The 25,754-nt window shown below is 40.1% G+C and overlaps 1 protein-coding gene across 1 annotated transcript; it reads left to right on the top strand.

The window, feature by feature from the left end:
• Positions 1-2,139: 2,139 nt before the first annotated feature.
• On the top strand, positions 2,140-25,754 carry LOC126848078 (inhibin beta chain). Its single transcript, XM_050588635.1, has 5 exons — positions 2,140-3,028; positions 23,510-23,730; positions 23,961-24,186; positions 24,660-24,828; positions 25,096-25,754. Exons 1-5 carry the CDS (start codon positions 2,140-2,142, stop codon positions 25,334-25,336), a joined length of 1,746 nt encoding a protein of 581 aa, XP_050444592.1. The 3' UTR covers positions 25,337-25,754.

Here is a 25,754-nt window from a genome sequence, read left to right as displayed (position 1 = left end):
TTTTCATTCGATACTTTTTAAATCATTGCCCGACCCTGAAGGAGGCGCGCGTGCTGTTATCATCAGGGTCGATTTTACACACTCTTACTACGTATTCTTATATGGGAGTATTAAATATCTCGGCGGCGTTCGCGGCGAATCGCGAGAAGCTATCGCGTTATAAGGGCCCACCTATATAAAGTTACCGAGGAGTTTAGTCGGCCGTTGTAGAGTACTTATATCGCGGTGGGTGGGTGGACAATATCTCGTGGATCGCGCTCGACATCGCCGGTGATGGTAGTGGTGGTGGTGGGTGGGTGGATGGTTGGTTGGTTGGTTGGTTGGTTGGTTGGTTGGTTGGTTGGTTGGTTGGCTGGCTGGCTGGCTGGTTGGTGGTGGTGTTGGTGCTGCTGCTGGCTGCTGCTACTGCTCTGCTGCTGTTGCTGCTCACAGTCGTTGGTAATGGTACGGCGGTGGTGGTGCCGGTATCGGTAGTGGTAGTGGTAGTGGTGGTGGTTGCCCCTCAGTGTCCGGCGCGCCTCCGACAAGCGTGCTTCGGTCGTTACAAGAGGATTTCTCGAACGCGCTCTCAGCGTTCACCGCGGATGACATCGGTCAACTTGCTGCCGTTGTCGTGTAACGGAGAGACAGTCAATAAACAAGAGATTGAGATAATAAGCGTTAAGCGGGAACGAAAGAAGAGGTGAAGAACGGAGGAGAGCGCGTCGAGAAAGTTGGGAGGAATCGGGAAGAGGCTATGGTCTAACGTGTACGTGGAATTACGCGGTTGCCTCCTACGTCGGATCATTGTTGTCGCAGGAAGAAGAAGAATGCGATTAGCATCGGCCACGTTACGGTGCTCGTGGTCGGTGACGGGGTGTGCGGTGACAGGTTCGCGCGAGTCGTTCGCGCGGGTCAGGACGGACCGCCCGCAAGGTTTGCCGCATGCGGCAAGATAGGCACGACGAGTCCTGCTAACCGGCGAGTCGCACGATTTTACGAGCACGCGGGAAGAGTGAACTTCCGCGGGCAGACAGCCAAGCATCATCGTCTGCAGGTGAGAAACACGAGGATCGCGTAGCGCGCCGTGAGTCTCACGGGTTAAGGCCCGGTTGATCGGAGCATTGTCATACACGGAGTGGCGCCAGACTTTTAAATGGTGCATTATTATTCCGGGGATCTTAGCCGTAGTGAAGAGTTAGGTATACATAGAAAGTGCCCGAGAAAGTCGAGAAGACCCTAGTCGATAGTGAGCGACGTCGCCGCTTCGTTCGTTCTGAGGAGCCGGTGTGACAGGGAGGAAAAAGGAAAGGGAGAAAGAGAGAGAAAGATAGAGGGAGAAGAAAAGGGGTTAGAGTAGCAAAGTGAAGCGTGCACATATACAGTCAAGTTCAACGACCCGTTCGGATTAGCTCGCGCGAACGTTCGGAAGGTCGGCTCAAGGACGCTGTTCAACGAGGAGTCCAACGAAAAGAGAAACGTATATAATTATCGAAGAAGGAGAAGAGAGAAGACGCGACATTAATATATGCAAGTACGTGGGAGAAACGCGTTTATGGGTGAACGTGAGAACGCGGAAGCAAAGCGAGCGCGAATGGCCGAAACTACGAGTTGCGTGCACCGGTCGGTTACGGCGATCCATCGCTCGGGTGAGATTGATCCTGAGGTGCCGGCAACCGGTAGTTGGTGATGGGGGGTTTAGGCGAGGATGCCTTCTCCCTGTCTTCTCTGTCGTCATCATCACCGTCGTCGTCGTCACCGCTACGCGCCGTCATCCTCTACGTCGAGTCGTCAAGTTATTCTATCTCGCATCGTCTCGTTCTTTCCAGTGACCGTCGTCGTCGTCGTCATCGTGGTCCCTGCAATTCCCCGGCATCACTGCCAAGCCGGCATAGCCGGTCGCAGAAGCCAAGAAGCAGTACGCCTGTTAACGGTAATCCGAAGAGATTCGTCATCGCGAGACATTTCCCACTCTTCGGTGTCGGATGCGTCAGTGGTAGCGACGTTAACGTCGTCGACGAGGAGTCTGACGATACCCGAGGAACAACACCTGGAGTACCGGTATTGGTTCGAGAACAGAAGGAAGAAAGAAGGGAGCACCGTAGCAAGAAAAGGAGGTGGCGGAGGTGGTGGGGGCGAACGAGGTGACTCGCCGTCGAAATGCACCAGGTGCCACATAGAACGGAACGCGGCGGCACCTCGAGCGAAGGCCGAAACGATAGGAATTCTTGGAAGAAACAGCAGCAGCAGCAGCTCTCCGAGTATAGTCACAACCGAGTGCTGCAGCCGCAGCAGCCGTCTCGATCTTGCATCCGCGCCCGAGCACGCCGATCGTCCAAAACCTCGGGCGAGAGCGCCGATCGGACGACGGCGACACGGCGGCAAGACGCCGGGCCCGACGTGGTGGTCCGCGAGTCTCTGCCGCTGCACTATCTGGGTCCGGCGCGCACTGTCTACGGCAGCGCCGCGCCGTTTCTCCCGTCCAATTTGTTGCTCATAGGACTGGTCCTTTGTTGTCTGGCCCTACCGGCGGTACAACCGCGCCTCAGCGGCCACTACCAAACGTGTCCGGGTTGCCCGCATCAGCAGCCGCAGCATCAACATCATCATCATCATCATCACATGCATCACGACGGCTCGGCGAGGAGCAGTTTCTTCAAGGACACTGCTGTGCCTAGTCCGGATGATCTCAGGTTGGAGGCCATCAAGCACCAGATCCTGCAGAAGCTAGGTTTGAGGACTCGCCCGGACGTTAACAGGACGTTGGCCACCGTGCCCCGGCTCCTGGCCCTGGAGACCCTTTCCCGGGCGGAGGCGCAAATGCCGCCGCGCTACTCCGACCGGTCAAGGGTCGATTACGAGAGTGATTACTCGGGCGAGTTCCTTTACGGCGGCGACGAGTATTCGTATAGGAATCTCGATCAGGAGACCACCACTACCGAGGGTAACGCCAGGACCACCGCGAGGTCCTATCAGGGCTACGACAACGTTCAGGAGATGGACGATTTCTACGCTAGGACTTCGGAGATCATCACCTTTGCCGAGCCCGGTAAGTTTACTCTGGTATTCTTTTTATGGATTTTTTTCAAAAATTTTGTGTCTTATTTCGACAAATCACATAAATTTTTTTTTCGCTATTTTGTATTTTGACTTCTACATGGATATACAAGCGATATCGAAAGATATTCGATGATAAATACATTATCATATAAATGATGCATCACACGTGACTATGTACACGTGATTGTTACGGCGCGCATTCGATTTTCTCATTAAATATACTGAAAGATAAAGTAGCAAAAGAAATGTCTGAATGAGTCAATAGCACAATAATTCTGATTCGAAAATTTCGAAATATTTAAATATTTAAAATAATATAGAATAGGAATATTTAATTATTTAACATAAAAAAAGAAGGTAAGAATATATGAGATATGAAAATATAAGATACTATAAAAATGCGAGTTTTAAACACATATATCAGTTTTAAATATTTAATGATCTATACATAATTTGAATTTTATATTTATATATTTGTATCTATATGAAGGTATATTTAAAAATGTAGCAATAATATAATAATTATATAGAAATTATTAAAAAATCTTTAAAAACCACTATATAATTTATTTATATCTATATTTTTGTCGGCGCTATATAAATACAATATTTACATTAATTACATTATTTCTATGTCTGTGACAATATGTGCAATGACGTCACGATTGACATAAGATGCATTTTACTGTGCATGTAGTAACTGGAAAATTAGATTCGCCGGTTATATTATGCCGGTTTCTATCATTGATATCTCACGCATTCCTAACTTTCTTCTTTTTGCATCCTTGATACGGAATACAGGAATTTAACGAGGAAAATCCGTGAGAAATGTCGCGTACGTTCCTGCGGTCAATATCGAACAACCGAGATCTAAAGAACGCGAATGCCCTTGCCGCACGCGTGCGATTTCCAATGCAACGATTTTAATGTGTAAAGCTTACTTCCAAGAAAACACTTTCTAACACGCCGTCGGTAGGAGGTGTCGGTATTCGAGGCAGGAGAATCCTTGAAAAAGTTGCAATGATCCCTGCGAAACAGAAACATAAGTTGCAATCGAGACTTACAACTTTGACAACTTTGCTCGATATAAGTGTCGTAGATTTTTCCCCCAATCAAAATATTCCATTTATGATGTGTAAGAAAATTATTGTACGCCGGATAAAGGACGTCTCTTGAGCGTAGTATATAAACATAAGTATTCGATTTATAAATCTGTAGAGGGAGAGAGAAAGAGAGAGAGAGGGAGAGAGGAGAGAGCAAGAGTCATATATGCTATAATTATTAATTAATCGCATTATATTGTATTAGCGTCTTATGTAATAGCATATTCGATAAATTTCATGTTTCAAAACTGCATTTACATTACTTTCGAAATATCGCAAACTGGAGGGATAAATTGGCCAAGCGACTTATTATAAAACTCGATTCGACGAACAATTGGCAGTATAATTTGATGAGTGCGCACGCGAATTATAAAAATCGAGGATCAAACGGCATTCTTCATTATCGCAACTGTCCGCGTTTCCCTTCTTTTGCCATTTATTTAATATAACCGGGTGGAACTACTGAATTAAGCTGAATTCGTTCGATGCCAAATCGCGCGAGGAGAACTTACTGATCCCATGTCTGATTAGATGACCCAGTCACTCGATGAAAGTTTTTCCAAAACTTCTCTCCCAGAACGTCTCTCGATACACTTTAATAAAGATCGCTTGAGTGATCGCATATCGGTATGGACCAAAAAATATATAACGCGATTTTCCGTTCTGTCGTCCGTTTAACGATCATTCTCTCCTCTCCCCTCGAATATAGCTCTGTTTGAATATAGGATTATACCGGCTCGCATTTAGTCTTTCATTTGCGATAACATGATTGATGCTTGTTGTGGCTTTTTATGATTCTCGCACATCACAAGAAAATATATTTACGAATATTATTAATATTTTTTTCGTTTATTGCTTGCAAATATACAAATGTCAAAATATTTTGTGATACAATGTGTAATATTTATTTAAGTATCGATGATATATAATACTAATGTAACATAATATAGATATTATGCATAATGCTTGAATAATCTGAAGGAATTATAAGAATAAAGCAGAAACCTGATTTTTCGGAACAAATTAAATTTTTAAATTACAATAATTCAAAAGTACAAAATTGTAAATTCGTATTTTTGACATAAGGGCGACGTATACATATATCTTAATCAAATCGTCTATAAAAAATATTTTGAATTTTCCTTTTAAGAGAGAGAAACAGAGAGGGAGGATGGGAGAGAGAGAGAGAGAGAGAGAGAGAGAGAGAGAGAGAGAGAGAGAGAGGATTTATTATCTCTATTGGGGACAAATCTCATTTGTGAAAATCTCGAGATTAGTTTGAGAAATTTTGTAAATATTAATTTTTTGAAGTCTACTCTTTCTTAATTGTAAATAAAAATGTACATTAAAATTTTTATTTTTAATATTTTATTGTTTATTTATAATATATCAAATTTCATTCAAGTTTAGGTAAAACACAAGTTTCATTCTGCTATTGTACTTTGAAAAATAGAGCGAACGTGACACCCTATATATTAAATAACAAGTACGCGAATGGAATTGAAATAGCAGTTGCAATAAGCTTGGGGTCTCTGATAACAGGATACTTCCACGAAACGCCAAACAACACGTCGCATGTTTAAAACACACACACACACACACAGCATGCTCGATGTACACAAATACAAATGTAATAACTGCGGTGTGTATACAACGCTACTTCGGGGTTAATCTGCCCGCGTGTATTGCTTTACTTCGCCGGTATAACGATACGTAAAGAATGTTTTAATATAATTCGACTTGATATAATTTGTAACTATGTGTTTATTCATTACTCTTATATAAAAAGTACTAATTTATACAAATATTGATATACGTAATATTTATATAAATATTGATATGATTGATAATATTGATATTATATAAATAAGTTTTTATAATTTACGAGACTGGAATGATATTAAGCAATAGCTATATTAGGCAATAGTTGCTCTTTAGAGTTTTGTCTTTGTAATCAATTTTTTGCTCAGATTAGGATTATCACAAATTGCGCGTCTCGGATAAGAAACCCAAAGCTGACTCATCGCAAAATTTCAAGTGATTCGTCATGCTTGTAACTTTTCTATCATGATTCCCATATATTATTCACTATAACATCATTTTAGATTCGCTTCTGTAGTTTCGCCTAGTTCGCGCGGGGTTGAGTCGCGTCCACGACGATTCGTATATGTAATTGCGGAAAATCGCGGTCAGATTCTTCTTCCGGGTCCGGTTGATGAAATTTTTCGTGGGCGTAAAAGATGTTGCGATAAAAGAATAGATTTCTCTAGAGGATGATTGCCGATTAACGAAATTTGCCTGCGCGATTGACGAAAGGCAGAATGGCATCCGTTCGTCGACGAGTCGCTTTGACAAGCACGCGTCCCCGCGGGGCCACACACCTGCAGCCACGTGGCCCGCCGCAGTCGCCGCGAGTGTTGCGACAATACAAAAGCGGTCTATAGTTCACTCTGTAGTTCATAGTGACTCTAAGTTTAACAATAAGGGTAATAGAACCCCAAGGTAGAAACGGTAATGTACGGTTACCCCGACTCGTTGCCGCGTGGCGTAGCCGGCGCTTGCACCTTCGTCATCATTCAATTAACGAGCCTTTGCGAGTTTCGACATTGTGTCGTCCTGTTTCGCTCTTGCGGAACGCAGTCGCGTTTCGAGACGCATTTTGCACCAATTTTCTACGTAAAAAAATTCAGATCTCGACGAAATTAATTCGCAGGACAAATCACGATCTTTCTCCCCGAAAAATAAAACTTTTTAGATATAGAAATATTCCAAAAATTATATTGAAAAGGTATAAATCTTCTAAAAATGAAAATATCTTAGGTGAAAAATATTTTCAAGATGAGAATTCTCAAAAATAAAGGTATGCTTTTTTGTTGACGTTCTTTATTTAATTGTATTATTTTAGAGAAATCGTCCTTTTTTTTCTCCCTGTTTTTATTTATATAGATAAATTATGGGAAAGATATTACAGTAAATGAATCGGGACGGCAGCAATAGTACGGACAATGGAAATTCGGCTTAATTACATTTTAGCGCGGTATTACGGCTCGAACTCGTTCGCGATCGATTCGCGAGCCGTGTCGGCCGAGAATCCGCGAACTTTTCTCGACCCGCGCGAGCGATATCGATATCTCGGATTCTCTTCGCGCGTGCCGGCGCGAAAACTCCGAGCACGCTCGGAACAACGAGGGCGTTTTTCGCGGCACATCCGCCCATCCGGATTTCGGCCTCGTACAAATATTTCCCGACGCTTGATTTTTCCGAACGCGTCGTGCGCCGAGGCCTATCACACACACACGCAATACGCCATATGTGATACTTTAACGTTAATGTCGCCGTGTCACTATACATAGCCGATGAACACGTCATTCTTTTTGAAGAAACTAAAGAAACTATAAACGACCACCACACCATACCGCATCGACCGCGGGCGGCTGGCGAGGGGCGCGGGTCGCGGGGGTGGTAGCGGGGAAAAGTTTGTGTTCCACATTTTTTTGTCTACGTGGAAAGCGCGAAAAAATGCCGCGGGACAATACGACTCCCACTCTTTGTAGTCGATATATCGCAGCCCCTCTCGTTCGGTTGAATCAATATAAGCCAATCGCGCATCGGTTGATAAACGATAATTAACTTGTCGTGTTGTCGTCAAATTTTCTAAGCCGACGTGCTCCCTTCTTTCGCGTTTCGTTCTTGCGAAATTGAAGCTCCAGATTGAGGGACATCACGCGCGATACCGAATCTCATCCTTCATCGCTCATTCTCGGGCCAGATCTGTAATGTAATTTGTAATACGACCCGAGAACCGGAAGATAAATCAGTGTTCGTGTAATTTTTGATACCTATTTTTTATATCTTTTTATTAATTTGCTTCTGGGTTATCGATCAATTCTAACCACGCGATTAAAAGCATGAAGGAAATAATATAATGTAATATATATATTTTTTATAATTTTTGTATAATACATCTAATTTCAATTAAAAAATGCATCGTGCAATTTATGACACTTGGAGCATTTTTACTGAAAGAACTTTTTTGGAACTTTTATTGGAAGATTTCTCAAATACAGGTGGATCATAATCGGTTAACTGGACTATGCGATCCTGCAGGATGGGCGACGTTTCCCTCGAGCGGTGGAGAAATGATCCCGACGGGAAAGTTTCGCTTTTAGCGCCACCGTAAAAAGATACATAACGCTCGCCGGTACAGCCTGTTAACTGAGTTTTCTAATAATAACCGTGCGAGTTAAACTGTCGTCGAAAACAATTTTACGATCATTGTTCCACGTATTGTCCCATATCGCGCTTTTGCTTGCCAAACGCTAATCGATTGAATCTCCCTTAAATCTCTCTTATGGGGTACGACTCTTATTCGGTATATCATGAAGAAGTAAAATCCCTTCTTGCCATCGTAAGGATCAATCGTTTGATCCTTGACCACGAGGTTAGTATCCTGCGCTCATTTCTCTCTTTCTCTGCTAATCTTATAAAATAAATATTGGAAGATAATAAAGGATAAATATACTCAATTGCAATTCTTATTAATAATGAGATTTTGATTTATTTTTTATGTAATTATTATATGAATTTATATATTTTTTTAGTATCTTGTAAAAGTGTGATTATATTATAATTAATTATAAATATTAATCAATTATTATTTATATTAATTATAATATAATCAGTAGTTGAGTATACTTATCCTTTATTTGTCATATCGCTAATTATAAAATATAATTATTTTTTCGAGCTCTTAACGCTGCGCAAATAGACGGAGTATTAAGCATCCTATGTATTTAATTTATGATTACATATTTTTTATATGTTTATTTTATTAATATTACGAGAAACAATCCTTTTTTCTTATTCTATAAATGACCGATCGAATTCAATGAGATAATTTATTGGATATAATTGAATTAATTCTTTTCCGAATTAATTCTGATCCGGTTATTCGAATCTGCCAGGCCGACGCGAAAGGGAAAGAAAAAGGCGATGGAATAACGTCCTTTCATGATAATGCAACGGGGGGTTGTATAAATGCAATCGACAGTACGAGAACTCGTAATGGACTTCGTCGGGCGATCGAAAGTTTCCGCGATAGAGGCTGTCAAAAAAATTCCCATTGTCGAAACTTGTTTCGGTGAAAACCTTTCAGGCGTTACTGCAAATTACGAAGGGCGGATATCTGCGAGGAAAGAAAAACGATTATCTAGAAACGTAAGGTTGGAAAATAAATAATAAGAGAAATTACGTATATATATCGTATCCTTTTCAAAAGTACTCTTTTAGGAGTAACGCGTTTTACATAAACGCAAAGAAGTTATTTTAGTATTCGAAAATAATTGAAAAATTTATCTATATATAAGTATAAAATAAAATCCCTAATAATCTCGTGAGAGATTTACATTTTATTTTCTGAAACATGAAAAAATGTATCAACCAATTTATTTAATCTGCATTTTTCGAAGCAAAAATGCGCCACGATATGATACTTCATACACGAGAATCGATACAAAGCATATGGCCGTGTAAGTCTCCGATAACGAGTACAACACGCGTGAAGAAGTGTTTTAACTGTCAGCAACAACGGTAGCAGCAACAGCAGCAGTAGCAGCAATAGCATCACGAGAGAACTTTACAACCCGTGAGTAACATTCCATGCAAAAACAACGTTTATATTCTCACCACCCCGCCTTCAGAGCGGGTGGCCATTCCGAAGCACTTGGACCATAAGATACCATAAGAATTTATGCGTCTCTCACTCAACAACGCCACCAACAGCATTACCATTCCGTCGTCGTCGTTATCGAAGATGCGAAATCCCGAACGACGACGACGATGACAATCGCAAAAAAGCAGAAGGGAAGTTGTATAACGGATAACGAGAGATGAAGAGAGTGCAAAGCGGTTGAAAAAAATTAGATGCTGAAAAGGGGAGAAGTATTGTCGATGGCGAGCTTTTAATTTTTATAAGCAGTAAAGGGCAAGATAGATCTTTGTTATGATAGATGTTTGTATTTAAAGTTATAGATAATGCGTGAACATTTGAAACCGATCTGTTTTGAATTCGTCGCCTCGCTATCGAATATCGACGAGGAAAGGATCGACAGTGAAAGCATCGAAGTTGAGTTCAAGGTATATTCTTGATATTATCACTGTATAATTAGATGGAAGAGGAAAGCTATTTTGCGATAAGTCGACATAGAAAGAGAAAGAGAAGGCGCCCGATAATCTCGCAACATCTTTCAACGACATATAGAATAATATCGCGACAATATACACGCATGTCTACCTCCTCTCACATTCTCTCTCTCTCTCTCTCTCTCTCTCTCTTGTTTTCTCTCTTTTTTCTCTTCCCTAAGTTCTTGCGCGTTCTCTCTCGCGCGCAAATTCCATCCCCTTAGACGCGGCCATTTCACCGCCATTACCAAACGGTGCTGTAAGCCAGCAGTCGTAATTTTGGTGGTTTATTGCACCTCATGCGTTTCTCATGTTCAAGAGGAAACCATTATCTTTGACAGGGTGCATTGCGTATAGTGTATTACCCAGTCGCGACCGGTGACGGACGACCGAATTCGCCCGCTTGCCCGCGCGATGGTTGAAAGTCCCCACGCGACCCGCTGCCAAGGATCATTTGCCCCGCATTCGCACCACTCCTCCCCCCCCCCTCCCTCCCTCCCTCCCGATTAATTACACTTAACCACGCGCCTCCGCTCGAGCATACTCGCGTCGAGTCGCAAGCCGCGAAAATTTATTCAAATAAAGAAAAGCGCATATTGTGACGTATGAAAAGGATTCTCTTTCTTTTAGAAAATAATGCTGGGAAGGTAACGTATGAATTGAAATAAGCTTTTCTTCGGGTATAAACCTCTCGATTATATTTTCTCGTTTCTCGCCACCAATTTATCGGTCGGTCAAGAGAAAATTGCGACTATCAATTTTAATGATACAGCTCGATCGACTATTTCGATTACTTACTCATACGCGAATTACGTGGATTGTGCATTGAGAGGGATGATAAATCGTTCAAAAAAATTTGATTTGCTCCTTTGATTTGCGAACTCTCAATAATCCTTAATAACATCGAGTAACTGTCTGAGTTACGTATTATCTGTAATGTGCACGAGATATGCATGCGATAATAATGTGCGACAATAGAGATACGCTGGGCGTCTTGAAAAATTATGTGAGACAAGACGTCTGTTATTAATAACGTTAAAGCAATCATTTATCATGTGGTATTGCATGTTTTTCTGTTGACTAAATTAGAAATTAATAGATGAATTATAGGCTGTGCACACATCATAGTTTCTAATTATATAATAGTGTTTCATAATAGTTTTATATCTATACTATAATAGTTTCTATACTATTATAACTGTTTATATATATATATATATATATATATATATATATATATATATGTATGTATGTATATAACACAAAATGTTTCATGTTTTTGAGATATATCTTGTTCAAATAAATATGCCATGGTTCTGAAAGAGAGAGAAATATATCCTTATACACTATTTGTATTTATTTATATTATGCATATTATAAATAATAAGAGCATGCATAATATAAATAAATATAAATAGTACATGTGTACTGTTAAGAATAATTATAACCCTAAAGAGAATCAATAAATATATATATATATATATATATATATATATATATATATCCAGTACATATGTACAGAATAAATTTCAGAACCATGAAATATTTGTTTCTATAGCTTTTTTGGCGAACAAGATATTTGATTATGTGATTAAATGATTGACGTTAAATGAAATATATTGTTATATATACATATATATATATATTTGTGTGCCATGTCCGTGTATGTGTGTACAGTAAATAATACATATATAGATAATTCTATTATACAAGACAAAAAAAATCTCTATTATATTGCACATTTTCCATATAATACATTTATTATATACTTAATATTTATTTGCTGCGTAGCATTTAATAAACAGCTGACGGATCACTTTATGAATATTACAGAATTACAATGACATAATCCGCGAGCGCAAACAAATCGCATCGCGATGCGATGGACGAGATCGCGGTGCAAGACAGATCGATGCGACGCGACGCGAAGCGTCGCGACGCAATGGGCGAATTGACGCAGTATTTCTTAGGACGTTCGTCATTGCCCGGATGAGATCCCGTGGATCCAGTGAGAGAAAGAGAGAGGGAAAGAAAAGGAGAAACCCGTGTCACACGCGCAGAGACTGGCCATTATGCGCGCTCGACGGTTGTTCTCTTTTAAAAGGACTTGGCGGCGGATCTTTTCCAACAATTCTTTATGAAAGCTCGAGCATTCGTGGCTCGTAACTCGCGGCTCTTAACAGTCAGCGGCGCACACAACATCCCCTATTTAACTATCCTCGATTCAGTGCATGTTTTAGACGCTACCTATTCAGAGACGCGCACTATTTATTAAGTCCGATTCAGTTCGATCGTACATAATGTCCTCTCACATCCCTTCGTCCCTCTTCCACGTTCAAATATACTTGAGATCGTATCTTTTACATATTTAACACATTCATGAAATTTATCACATATTACACTTCAATTATCTGAATTTATTTTTATTATCTTTACTTGTATATAGGTTGTACTGATTGCAATCATTCATTGTAATCGTGATATTTATTTATTACGTTCCGTTATTAATTATTGTATTTGTTTATCGTGCTTTTTGATTTTTATTGTTACACTTATAAGATATTTATCAGACTAATCTTTATAATACTAATAATATTAATATAATAATTAATATAGTAGTAATATTTTTTTTCTATACAGTGAACTCTTCAATATGCTCATTGCATTAATTGTACTGACTGTAATATACCTATCATACTAATTCATACATAATGATAACATATTGGCGTAAACATCGCCCTGATTCTTCCGTGCACGCGCAGATTGAGTTACACTCCAAGTATCTTGGAAAGTTTAATACCGCTAATCCATCTACGGGCTTTTAACGTGGATACTTTATTCAAGGCCACATCCAAGCCGCGAGAGCTAATACCGAACGGAAACTATTCTGTCTCTCGCGGACCTTGGGGGGGGGGAGGTGTCGCTGAGAGCCGATACAGCGAGATGACGAGAAAACGAATGATATCGATTCCGTTTACGTTTGTTCTCGCAACACGACGCGACGCGCCGGCACTTGGTTCCATTATCCTTTTTTACGATTGTGGAAAGATTGCCGCGCGTATAGGCGGGCGTATATTTTCGCGCAACGCCGCGATTCTATAAAAACGTCCTGCCAAATCGTGAAAGAGGACGCGATAAAAGTTGTGCTATAAAAAGTCGATCGAGATACGAGAAGAGGAGCCCGATAGGCAGTAAACGACGTCGGGAGTGGGAAAAGGGAGTGAACGGGTGGGGTGGGAAGGTGGGAGGGTGGAGGGGGAGGGGGGGAGGTGTAATTTTTTCTTTTATTATTTATGGTGGCACGCACACACAATGGCCGATGACGTGCGATTTAGCGTGACGACTTTTCGAGAAATTCGCCAATTTCCCTCCCACGAAGAACCAAGCGTACATCCCGCGCATTCGATGGAATCGAGTTCGTTCAACCTGTGGGAATTCCGAGGGAGAATACAAAGTCGGACGCTACCCGACGCGGGGGTTAAAATTCTCTCCCGCCCCCGCAATGCCGCGAAGCGACATGCACTATCCCGTCTCTTCCTCCCCTTTCTTTCCTTTTTCCCTTCGCGTTATCTCATCTCCCTTCTCTATCTTTCGATCATCCTTTATTCTATTCTTGATCTTCTGATCTCGATCTTCTTCTCTTCTCCTCTCTGTCTCCGATTCCTTCTCTCTCATCTCTGTCTTCTCTTCATCCTCTTTGATCCTTGATCCGATTTGATCGTCCGAGTTCTGATGACTTGGTCGATCCTTCGATCGAACGATCGCTCGATTTGACGGTTTGATCGATCTGATCGATCGCATCGGTTCGATTCTCTGTTCTTCAGATCTCTTTGATTTCTGACTCTCTGATTCTTCCTTTGATCCGATGGTTTGAGCATTTCTGACGTTTCGATTGCGATTTGCGTCGACTCTGTGACTCGTCGTCGACTGTTTTGTCGATCTTCTGACTTTCTCTTTCATCTCTTCCTTATCCTCTTACGCATCCTTCGATCTCGAGTCTTTTCTCTCCACTGCTTCTGTCGATGACCTCTCTCTCTCTACGCGTACATCTTCATTCCCCTCTCCTCCTTTTGCCCCGCTGCCTCGCATGCTATCCGCCGTTGTATCTTTTTCTTGGCGTTGTCTTTAATTTCTACGGTGCACGTTCGTCTAATGTAGTACCGGGAGCCGCGCGCACAATCGCACAACCCTGTTCACGTAACGCGCAACGTAACTCATCGTTCCACTTCAACTCCTCCATCCTCTCGCGTGCCGATTTCCCCCTGCGGTTCTCGATCCCCCGAAACTATCCATTGTAAATAAATCGGCCGATTTGTAGCGAAACTTTGCGAGACGCGCGCGATATTCGGCGCGCCCAAGCATCGTGTAATTTTCGAAGGAGTCTCTCCGCTCATGTGACTCCACTTGAAAATTGTTTTATGTAAGTCGACAAATTGTATCTCGCACTCGTCTAACTTTGAGAAAATTCAAATCACACGAGACGATATATTGCGTAATCCTGAAACTTCAGGACGTCTGACCATGTCTCGATCGTTTCCACTCCGCTTTTCTTTTGCGTGCTGATCAGACAGCTCGATGATCGCGATTCCAGCTCAAACCGCACTAGCCACACCCAAAGGACCGATAAAGGATACCGAGATTTTTTTTTTTCTTTTATTTTACCAGAAAACCGATACGAGGGATATCAATGCTTCAACGAGGCGATCGATGACAATTTAATTAATGACGACGATAATCGTCGACGATGCATCGCGGAATTCGCGGATATGTGCTCACGCATGTAACATCACGCGCGTCTAATACGTCACACGTGCTTTAAACAGCGGGTACGTAGTTGCGAGCGACCACGTGGCGATAGATCTGGATCAGGGTTACTAACTGGCTATATCTGACCCTCTTATTTGACTGGTCGTATTACGGTCAATCGCCTCAGCCCTACACAATACGAGTCGGTACTGCGCTTGTGGTGCTATTGCGATACGTGGTACTATGTCTGGAACACGTCAGTAACATGTCGCGCTGTAATTAGATTCGCATTGTGAGCCTGCTCTCAGGTTGAATTTCTTATCCGGTATACCTAGGTGTATATACGTACGTGGGTATTTGGTTGCGAATGCGGTATTATTTTAAACGTTTTATCGACAAACGCTATCGACGATATGCGCATCGTGTGTTTTCTTTGTCGTGGGTGTTTTCTTCACCGACATTACGGGAAAGAGAAAGAGAAAGAGAGAGAGAGAGAGAGAGAGAGAGAGAGAGAGAGAGAGAAACTTTAATCGAATCCTTTTTCTCACTTATTTCGCTTCCGATAGTAATCAATTAAAATCAATAAAACGCATGCAACTGTCTCCGCGTTGTTGACGCCTGTCAACATAATATTTTATTCTACATAGAATATAATTTAAAGTATCTTGAATCTGAGGCTTCAAAAGTAGATATCTCGAGTCATCCCAATAGGAAAACTCACCGTGAAACCTCACGGACTTCCGGCTTTCCGCTCTAGTAATCACTCTCCTATCCGGCACCCTAACTGCGAGAACTTCCTTCCGTTCCACATGACTTCACTCTCCCGCGGAATCATACCCGCCCTTAAGCGCACTCCGTTTCAAGTGATGCTTAAAAATCGCACTCTCTTCGTCTCTTCATCAATCTCAGCCCGGCAATCCCCTCACTTCCTGTTACATCCTCGTTCCCTTGTCTCGTTCATTCCCGTCTCTGGTAACAGTTGTAATCCACCTTCCGCCCCCTTCTTCCGCGCGTCCTATCTCGAGCCAAACTTCTACTTCCTTCCGCACTGATCTAGTCTAATGCACTTTGCTGGTCCTCGCGAATTCGTTTCCCCCGCTGCGGTGATTGATTCACCATCCGTTCGATCGAGCGATCGAAAACTTTTCGATGCCTACAAGTTGCGTGCCTGTTCAAAATGTAATGAATATTCAAGGATCCATTATTTAACGTTATTTACGGTAATATTTTCTGTCAAATAACTTTTACGATATTCAATTTTAAGTATTATTGTAACTGATAATTTATTCTTTAAAATTTCATTTATGAAAAAATTCTCTAAACTTTATTTATTTATTTATAATTCAAAAATATTACTATCTTTTGAAAAATTTAAGCGAAAACTGTAAATCTATTATTCCAAGAATCTAATAGGTAAAAGACACGGCAATTTTGCGTTACTAATATTTTTTTTTTTTTTTGGAATTAGTATCTCGATGAACCAATCTGAGGGACTATGGTACACGATTTGCCCTTGCGAGATCCTTCCTGGTCTCTGGATGATGAAAATTCACGAAAAAGAAAATTCTTCTCGAAGCCTCGTTGTTATCTCCGGCCACCACGCCGTCGCCTCCGTTTCGCTGTCTGGCTTTAAGTTGCCTCAGCAGTTTTTGCGGGATCGGCTCATTTGGGAAACGGCGAAATAGGGTTCGCTCGACGGTGCTTCTTCATTTATTCATCCGCCGACGATCCTCGCAACGACGCCGATTCATAGGACAGGATGTGCGATCTCTCCTCGCGTCTCCTCGTCTCGATACATCGAGACGGCCACGAATTGTCCTAGAAATCGCTGCTTTCTCTCGCTATTTCCTCGGCCTTCGAAGCCCAGGGAGTTTCGTGTTTATCCTCCAAAGGCTCATCCTATCTCCGACGATCTCTCCGATTGTCGCGGCTCCAAGGACGAACCCGAAATTCTCGTCCGTCGGCAAGTTGTCAGTGACAAACTATGTGAGCTACCGACTTAGAGTCGGATTCTTGAAGTAGTCTCCGTTGCCGCCCTTTCTTCCCAATTTCTCTCCCGCAAGAATTATAGTCGATGCTTCGTCGGGGAATCCACTCGCGTGTCGACGGCAGAAACAAACCGCCCTTGATATCGCGGCACGTATCGTCAAAATAGCAACTGAATTTTCGTATGAAATATTGTCGTTTAGTCAATGGTTGAAAACAGTGAAAGTAACTTTGCTTTATTATATAATGCTCTATTGAATGCCTCTCAGTGAGGAGAATCGCTAATTTTTAACGTGTTGCAGATGCTACAGTATTATATTTTTTAATACTAAAAGTTGTGAAACATAAGCAAAAGAAAAAAAAAGAAAAATAGAACTGTCAAAAACTATTGATGACGCGGTATTAAACGCTAATATAATGCTGTCTATCCTTGAACATAATTATTATGATTCTCATTATGGCTTTATGACGGAGTCGCATTAAAGCTAGACAGCGAAACGAGGTGAAAAATAACGATAAAACTTTGAGAAGAGAATTTTATTTCATCAGAAATTTTGATCAATTAAGAATTTCACAAGAATTAATAATATTATAGGCTTCCGAGTTGATCGTCGAGATACTAAACCGAAAATACTAATAAGGCATTTTACGTTATAGTAAATTTTTTATTTCTTTTTTAATTACTTTTTCCAAATCTTTCAATAATATCATGCATTTATCAAACATCTTATTATCTTTCAAGTCCAAACTAACTTTTGCTAGATTTAAGCACATAGGTAGATTTAATCTTTTATTGTCTAATGTAATTTAATCTAATTTTAAATTAGTAAGAATTAGCTTTAATTTAACTATATATATTAATTTACTATATATTAATTTACTTTCTCGTAAAAGGATATTTGACGGCAGGATAATTCCACTACTCGATCAGTATGACCAGGTCGACATCGTCGGCAACGCCTCTTTCTTTCCCCAAACCTTTCTCTCTTCCCTCGATTTCTCGATTGTCGTTTTCCGACCGCCACCCCTTTCCCTTATCCCCCACCCCCGTCCGATCCTTTCGCAACGTTTCCTCGATCTCTTTCGGTGCCATCGCGCGTTTTCCTCGGTATCCTATACTGCGACGCGTTTCAAATGGACAACTTGGCGACGGAGAGACCTTACTTCGTCTCACTGACATGCGCGTGTGCGAAATTTACGAGATTCTTCGCCATCGAGAGAAAGAAAGAGAGAGAAAGAGAGAGAGAGAGAGAGAGATAAAGAAAGAAAGAGAGATCGCGGTAGCCCCGATTACGCGACCAAAGTAAAGAATACAAAATATACATACAAAGACGCAAGTGGAAATTTTCTTCCTATTTCGTATTTAACATGATATTTTTTTTAAATAGACACGTGAACAAGATATGGTAAATCTGATCTGGTTTTTAAAAATTTGTTTCTGATTTTTTTCTAATTTAAAATTTATATTTACAAGGATTTTTAATATATGTATATATATATATATATATATATATATATATATATATATATATATATACATACGATAGATGATAATCTTCTTTGATATATAATTCAAAATAAATTGAGAAGAAATTATTTCCCAACTAATAAAAAAAAAATATATGTATATATATATATATATATATATATATATATATATATATACATATATAACTATATTAAATAGTAAGGGGTGGTTTGGACTGTCTCTCTGCGCTCTTTAGAGATAGGAATAAAACAGAAGGACGTTGAGACAATATATCAATGTCTCTAGGACAAATCTAGGACCTACGAATAGAGCCGTATATCTAACGATAAGGTTTAAACTTGGAAAAAGCCCTGACCTTTTTTTTATCATGTCAGCCGTACTGCCTCCGAGGAAAAAGCTTTCTATTAAATTACGAAACGCGGAACTGGGGGTTCTTAAAAATGACCGGAGAGGCTTTGGTAGAAAGTACCGGCGGAAGATTTCGAAAGTAGGACGACCCGAGTTATCTCGCGGCAGATGGCTGACACAAGGTTACGAGGAGCATGCCAATCATAGTTGAAGCCAAACACTCGAAATCGTACATTCACGAATCTAACATTCCAATTTAGATCCGAGACGTTCGGGAACTTACAACCGTTTCAAGAGCAATACCGGAATCGCTAAAGACAACGCTATTTCCGAAAATATTCTTGTTTTCGTATATAATGTGTTCACATTGCAATTTCATGGACCTATATAATTTTTATATATACTGCAACACATTCATTTAACCGTCTCGATCCTCGAAAATTATGGACTTATTTTGTTTTAGGAATGATCGATTGAATTTGCATGCATTATGAAGTTTCTTATTTGTGATCTTTTAATGTCGATACGTCATCGACAGGACACTTAATTTTTGAAACGATAGTTTTGAAATCTGTTTAACACCTTTTAGAATTTTACTCTATATTTTTATTCTATTTTTTTTTTTTTATTACGGAAATTATATTGTTAGTGTAGTCCTTTCTCTGTCTCGGAAAATCGCATTTTGCTCATCGAGGACATGATAGGTGCGATGTAAGAAGCCTATAACATTCGAACCTTGGCCGTGCTAATAGACTGACTCGCTCGATAGCGTTCGCTCAACGTTACAACTGCATTATACTTGATTGATACCATCCCTCACACTGGCGGTAACACCATCCATTTGTAATTTTCGACAAATCCCAATTTATCGTGCAAATAATTTTATTTCTCTAACATCCAACATGTACGGTTTGCAACGACAAGATTTTATCCGAACGTTAAAAATTCAGATTTTGATCCAATTTTACATCTATCTAGATGCAATATAGCATAAGATGCTGTTCAAATATAAATAATTATCAAAAAATGATATGTGAAATATGTTGGCGAAAGAAAAAAAATGCCATACAAATGAATATTTTTATCATTGATTAACTAGAAAAGAAAATCTTTCTTGAAATTAATTTGAGACGTTTAATTGACGTTCACGCGAAATACGTTATCGGGGCGCGATATTTCTATCGCTCGACGTTACGCATATATAACAAAAAGCCGCCACGGGTCGACGACGCATCGCGTCGTCTCAGTCGAAATGATATTCATCGTAGGATGAAAAAAAGTCTCATAGTTCCTGTGCGACGAGAGAAGAGAGAACGGGGCGCAGATTCCGTGGTGGTGTCGCATTGCGGCGTACGGGGGGTAAAAGTACCACCCGATGTACCGACCTCGAAATGTGCGACAGACGATGCACTCGAAACTCGAGCGAGGCCATTAGAAAATCGAACTACGAAAATGTAGAACACGCGACCCAGAGATAGAGGATAGACAGATAGATAGATAGAGAGAGAAAGAGAGAGAGAGAGAGAGAGAGAGAGAGAGAGAGAAAGGGCCCAAAGAAGAGCTTGGAAAAGGAGCGTGTGGAAGATCAAAGATGCGAAACTCTTTGTACCAAGCAAAGAGCCGAGGTGGAATGAATTATCTCAAGATATCGAGAACCCCGAAGATAAATGACCAAGTGTCATAAGTATCTTGTCCAGCCGAAAATTTTCAATAAATCATTTATGGAATAAAGTAGTAAGTTTTCGATAAAAATGTCTCTGGCCAGAGTAAAACAAACGATTGTGACACAATTAGAAATCTCTTGCATTTGGCCGTAGTGGAGAATGAGAAATTAATTCATGATAAAAAGTCGGCAAAGTGCAGTATCCAAAATATCCAAATAAGATTTAGTCCTTATAAAATTTACTGTATGCCGATTTGCTTTCTTTCCTTAATTCTTTAACAATGATATGCATAGTTATTTCCTACCGGATATCTGGTACAATCGGAGGGTAACGAGGGATGTATCCGGGACACCCTATATGCAGAGAAGAGATGCCAGTATGGAAAGCCAACGCGTAATTTCGGCGTCTCGTGTGCCGCGATTGTGCCACAAGTATTCCCTTACTAAAAATCCGCACTCTTGTTGTCGATCATGTGCCAAGGACGTAAAGCATTCTGGAGCCGCGTTTTATATATCGCTCTTTTTCCTCTACATCCGCATATCCGCCTTGATCTTCTTTCACATGACAAGACGAAGACTTTACACAAACGTACATTTAACTCGTACAATATTAATGTAAAATAAATATTACATCGCAAATATTAATGTACTAATACATTATATATTATGACATAAACATTTATAAAAAGTTTTTTAAAATTGCAAAGATATTAATAATTATAAATCAATATCTTTTGTTTATGATATGATTGTGTTTATATCTTGTTATATCTTGTGTTTATGTTTTTGACCAGACTGATATGATGCGTAGTGTGTATATAGCCTCAAATTGAATTAAATTAAACAATTTAATTAAAGACAATTTAATTAAAGACAATTATACAAAAAGAATTGACAAGATACGGCAAGATCACGTATGTGAGATTGATTTATTTAATTAAATTTAAATTCTAATTCTTTTTTTTCCTTCCCGTATTCTTAAAAATCAATCATTATGCGTAGCGATACAACTGTTAAAGCGACAATCTTCATTATTAAGATCTATATCGCATATATATGCCACGCTGCATCTCCGCTCTCAATTCCATCCTATAAGGGAAGGAGAATCGAATCGCGTACGTTCGGGCGTGGTGCCTTCGCGAAGAATGCTACGATCATCGATATTATTTTACTGTGCTCTCCTTGAATTTCGCAAAATTGATTAGAAACTCTCTCTTTTTTCCTCTCGTATCTTTTTCTAATATTTTAATTTATTATCTGTAATACGGTCCGAGAAATTAGATTTTTTACAATCTGCATCTTTTAATTTTTGACATAAGCTCGTTTTGTTTCGTTTCCATTTAATTTTCAAATCCGTTTCCGTTGATTATGTGCATACACAAAACCGTGATCTAAAGAAACATGCATACATATATACATACGCACTTTTCTAATAAATTTTTAAAACTGGAGAAGAATTCCTCCCGAAAATGTGCAATAGTGAGAAATAATATTGCGGAATATAATGGGAAATAATGCTTCGCCGCAAGTCTTCGCTAATCTATCACGAGTCATTACATCCTGGTTACCGGCTATCGCAAAGACGATGAAACAGCGATATAATCGCGTATCGTCGTACTTGGATGCTATAGCGCGCGCAGCGGCGCGGCTAGTTGACTGCGGAGACGAGGGTGCGGGTGGTTGGTGGTGGCGGCGACGGCGGCGGATTACAACGGAGGGGTGTGCGGTGAAAGGCAAAAGGCAGACGGGCGGCAGACACCCTGTGCTTATCCCCATCCCAGACCCAACCCCGCTCGGTCCGTGACTCACCAAACCGTTAAAGGATGAAGCCGCCCTGCTTTCACTCTACGCGCACCACACACAGCCTCGCTCGCAGGTGCACACATACACACCCTCTCGGCAGAGAACAGGGAGAAAGAGAGACGAAAGGAGCGGTACTTTCGAGTGAGCGAGCGTTGAACGCAGCGTATGTGCACATACATGTATGAGTGTGTGTGTGTGTGTGTGTGTGTGTGTGTGTGTGTAAGGGTGGCTGGAAAGCGCAGGGATCATATATATAATTATGAGCAAAGTCTTCTAAGAGTAGAGTTTTCTCTTAATTAAAATGTTGAGGCATTCGTGATTCTTTATACTACAAGATTGAAAAGTCATATCTTTTGCTTGGATCTTATTTAAAAACATGTAGCTTTTGATTATAGATGCGATTGAATAATATTATTATTTAATATAATTAAATTGAACAATTTAATTCAACTATATATATATATATATATATATATATATATATATATATATATAAACCTTTCTTCTTAGAATATTAATTTAAGACATAATTACAAAAATATATCTTTTAATTATGCGAAATAACAAAACAATTTTATTTTAACGTTGCTATCCTCCGTGTGATTTTCTACAATGAAAGTTTGACATTTGTTATAAAATTTGTTATTAAAATTTAGAGATATTCTAGAAAATTCTGTACACGAATAAAATCCGACACGAAATGTTTCATGGCTGATAACGAAAAAGAGGCAAGAAGAACAATCTGAAAAATCTATCTCGATCTCGATTTGGACGCGACACTTTTATCGAGAATACACTGGAAATTAATAAGTGCATGTATTGCATACATAGTTATTACTTTTTCAGATTTTTTTTCTCATACATTGTTTGCGTGTAAACTTTAAAGATAAAATTTTATTAGAGAATATTGACGATTTATCAACTTATTAAAAATTATTATAATTTTCATATATAAGAAAGCTTCTACTCTTGTACTACTATGCGTGCATTAATGCGAGACAACTTCTTAAAACTGTAACGAATTAGCAGACTAAAATAAAATAACACAATTTATGATCTTTAAATCGAATCTTTAATTTAATATAATTTATCTCTGTTCAATTATCTCTCTGTTCTTCCTAAAGATTAAGATGCACGTATACCCTGTTCCAGGGCACACGTTAAACGGCCAGCCATTGTTGGAATTCCCGATGTCGAGCGGCGAACCGGCATTGGAACCTTTAAGAATCAAAAGGGCCACCCTGTGGACGAGAGTTGAGCTCAAACACGCTCATCGCTATCAGCATCATCGTCACAATCAAATCAACCAAAGAAACATTACTCTCTGGGTGTTTAAAGTACATTGCGGTAACACGACGCATCTTCGAGGCAAGGTAATTTATCTTGTAATCGCTAATTTTATACAAATCTTTGACATAGATTTTAATATCACAACTTCTTCCTTTATCCTTTAATCTTAAATTTGACTAATTTATCGACTACGTGAGTTTTTCTATTTAAAAAAAAAGAAAGAATAATTCTAATACAGTGAAAAATCATTTCCTTTCCGGCATTCTTAGAATAATAAATCTCTCCTATTTGAGATGAGCGGTTTAACTTACAGGAGCTTGGTCAACATCTGGAGATGGTAACATCTCTCGTAGTGAACGTCGGCCAACTCGGCTGGCAGAAATTCGACGTGACGAAGGTCGTCAGCAGATGGTATACGAACTACTCGAAGGATAAGCTGACGTTGCTCGTCGATTGCAGCGGATGCGGCTCGCACGTCCACGTATCGACCTTCGACGGGTATTCGCCGCACGTGATCGAGTCGTCTCTAAATTCGAAAGGTAATCCTCGAAGAATCTCAGCGAATTTGAGAAAAAAATCACGATACACCCTTTCCTCGAAAGCACCTCTGTACGGTGCGCAATAGAAGATTTCGAATATCATCTTGCAAATTAGTAGTCAATTTTTATTAAAAAATTACTAATTAATTATTAATATAGGAAAATAAAGTTTAATAAAAAGTCATTTCTTAATATAATAAATCTTAATATAAAATTAATATAAAAAAATTAAAATTCCAACTTTAATCAGTTATTGATGAGTTAATTGTGAAATTATCATTTTGAGTTTCAAAGCGCCGTCGAAAATTATTACTCTGTTCCGACGCGAGTGATTAATAATTCTACGATTATGTATAATTCCTTATTATTATTGCTTCTTATTGCTTCTTATACATATGTGGAAGCATTCAATAAAATTTAAATAATATTCAGTAATACATATATTTATATATATCGCCTTTCAGGGGATCAAGATCCGGATAGGCCATTTCTAGTTATGCGTACGGATCCGGCAGCTATGAAGCGCGTGAGAAGACGAGCGATCGAATGTAACGATACAGTAAAAGGCCAATGTTGCAAGCAACGGTTCTACGTGAACTTCTCTCAGCTGGGATGGGATGACTGGATCATTGCTCCTGCAGGGTAAATAAGCCAAACAGCAATAAGAGTCATGATATGTCAGCCGATATCGCGATAACGCCATGCTATTATAACGCAATTAATTTTTATTTAGTTATAAAATATTATAATTTTTATAATAATAATTGACTAATTTTTATTTATTTATAATATATTACAATTCAAGATATTTTTAAGATACACAAGAAATCTGAAACATTTAGAGAATTAGCATCACATGCATGTGAGCATATACACTTTTCCCGTATTAACCATCGATTTACTTGACAGATATTACGCGAATTACTGCAAAGGAGACTGCGCGGCCGGTCACAGGACGCCGGATACGTTTCTCAATTACTACACCCACGTAATCGAGGAGTATCGGAAGATGGACCGATTGGCCGGCATGCAACCGTGCTGCGCGCCGCTCAAGTTCTCGCCCATGTCGCTCATCTATTACGGCCCGGATTCGAATATCATCAAGAGAGACCTGCCGAAGATGGTGGTGGACGAGTGCGGATGTCCTTAGACCGAGCAAGAGCGCGGGATGTAAAAAGGCTCGTAAGAAAGATTATCGTGCCGTTTGGCGGTAAAAGTAAACTGCGAGCCCGGACCCGATCCGGCAAATCGGTCCAGAAACCGTCCGAATTTTGCGATTTGGTAAGATTTTCAGCGTTCGAAAACCGGCGAGCAGGAAATTGATCGAGCGCTGCGCGAACGATAGTCAAGTATACGTGGCGTTTGAACAAGGCCCATGGGAGATGCGGTTTTCTGAAAACGCGATCTCCCGAGGGTATAAACCGAGGGTATGCGAAGATAGTCAAAAGGACTAGATAATTTTGCTAGATTTACACGCCACGCCGACTGCGATTGCATTCCGGATGCGATTCGCGCGCGTGGCGATAAAATAAAATTGGCCTTTCTAAGGTTCGAGTACATAGAGTAGA

This window comes from Cataglyphis hispanica, chromosome 3 (assembly GCF_021464435.1).
Source record: "Cataglyphis hispanica isolate Lineage 1 chromosome 3, ULB_Chis1_1.0, whole genome shotgun sequence".
Classification (NCBI taxonomy): Eukaryota; Metazoa; Arthropoda; class Insecta; order Hymenoptera; family Formicidae; genus Cataglyphis; species Cataglyphis hispanica.
This window is presented reverse-complemented; position numbering and strand designations above follow the sequence as displayed.

Coding starts and splice junctions, on each gene's coding strand:
- LOC126848078 (XM_050588635.1), top strand. CDS start 2,140: ATGCACCAGGTGCCACATAGAACGGAACGCGGCGGCACCTCGAGCGAA. Junction 23,731..23,960: donor CGACGCATCTTCGAGGCAAG/GTAATTTATCTT, acceptor TTTAACTTACAG/GAGCTTGGTCAACATCTGGA. Junction 24,829..25,095: donor TGGATCATTGCTCCTGCAGG/GTAAATAAGCCA, acceptor TTTACTTGACAG/ATATTACGCGAATTACTGCA.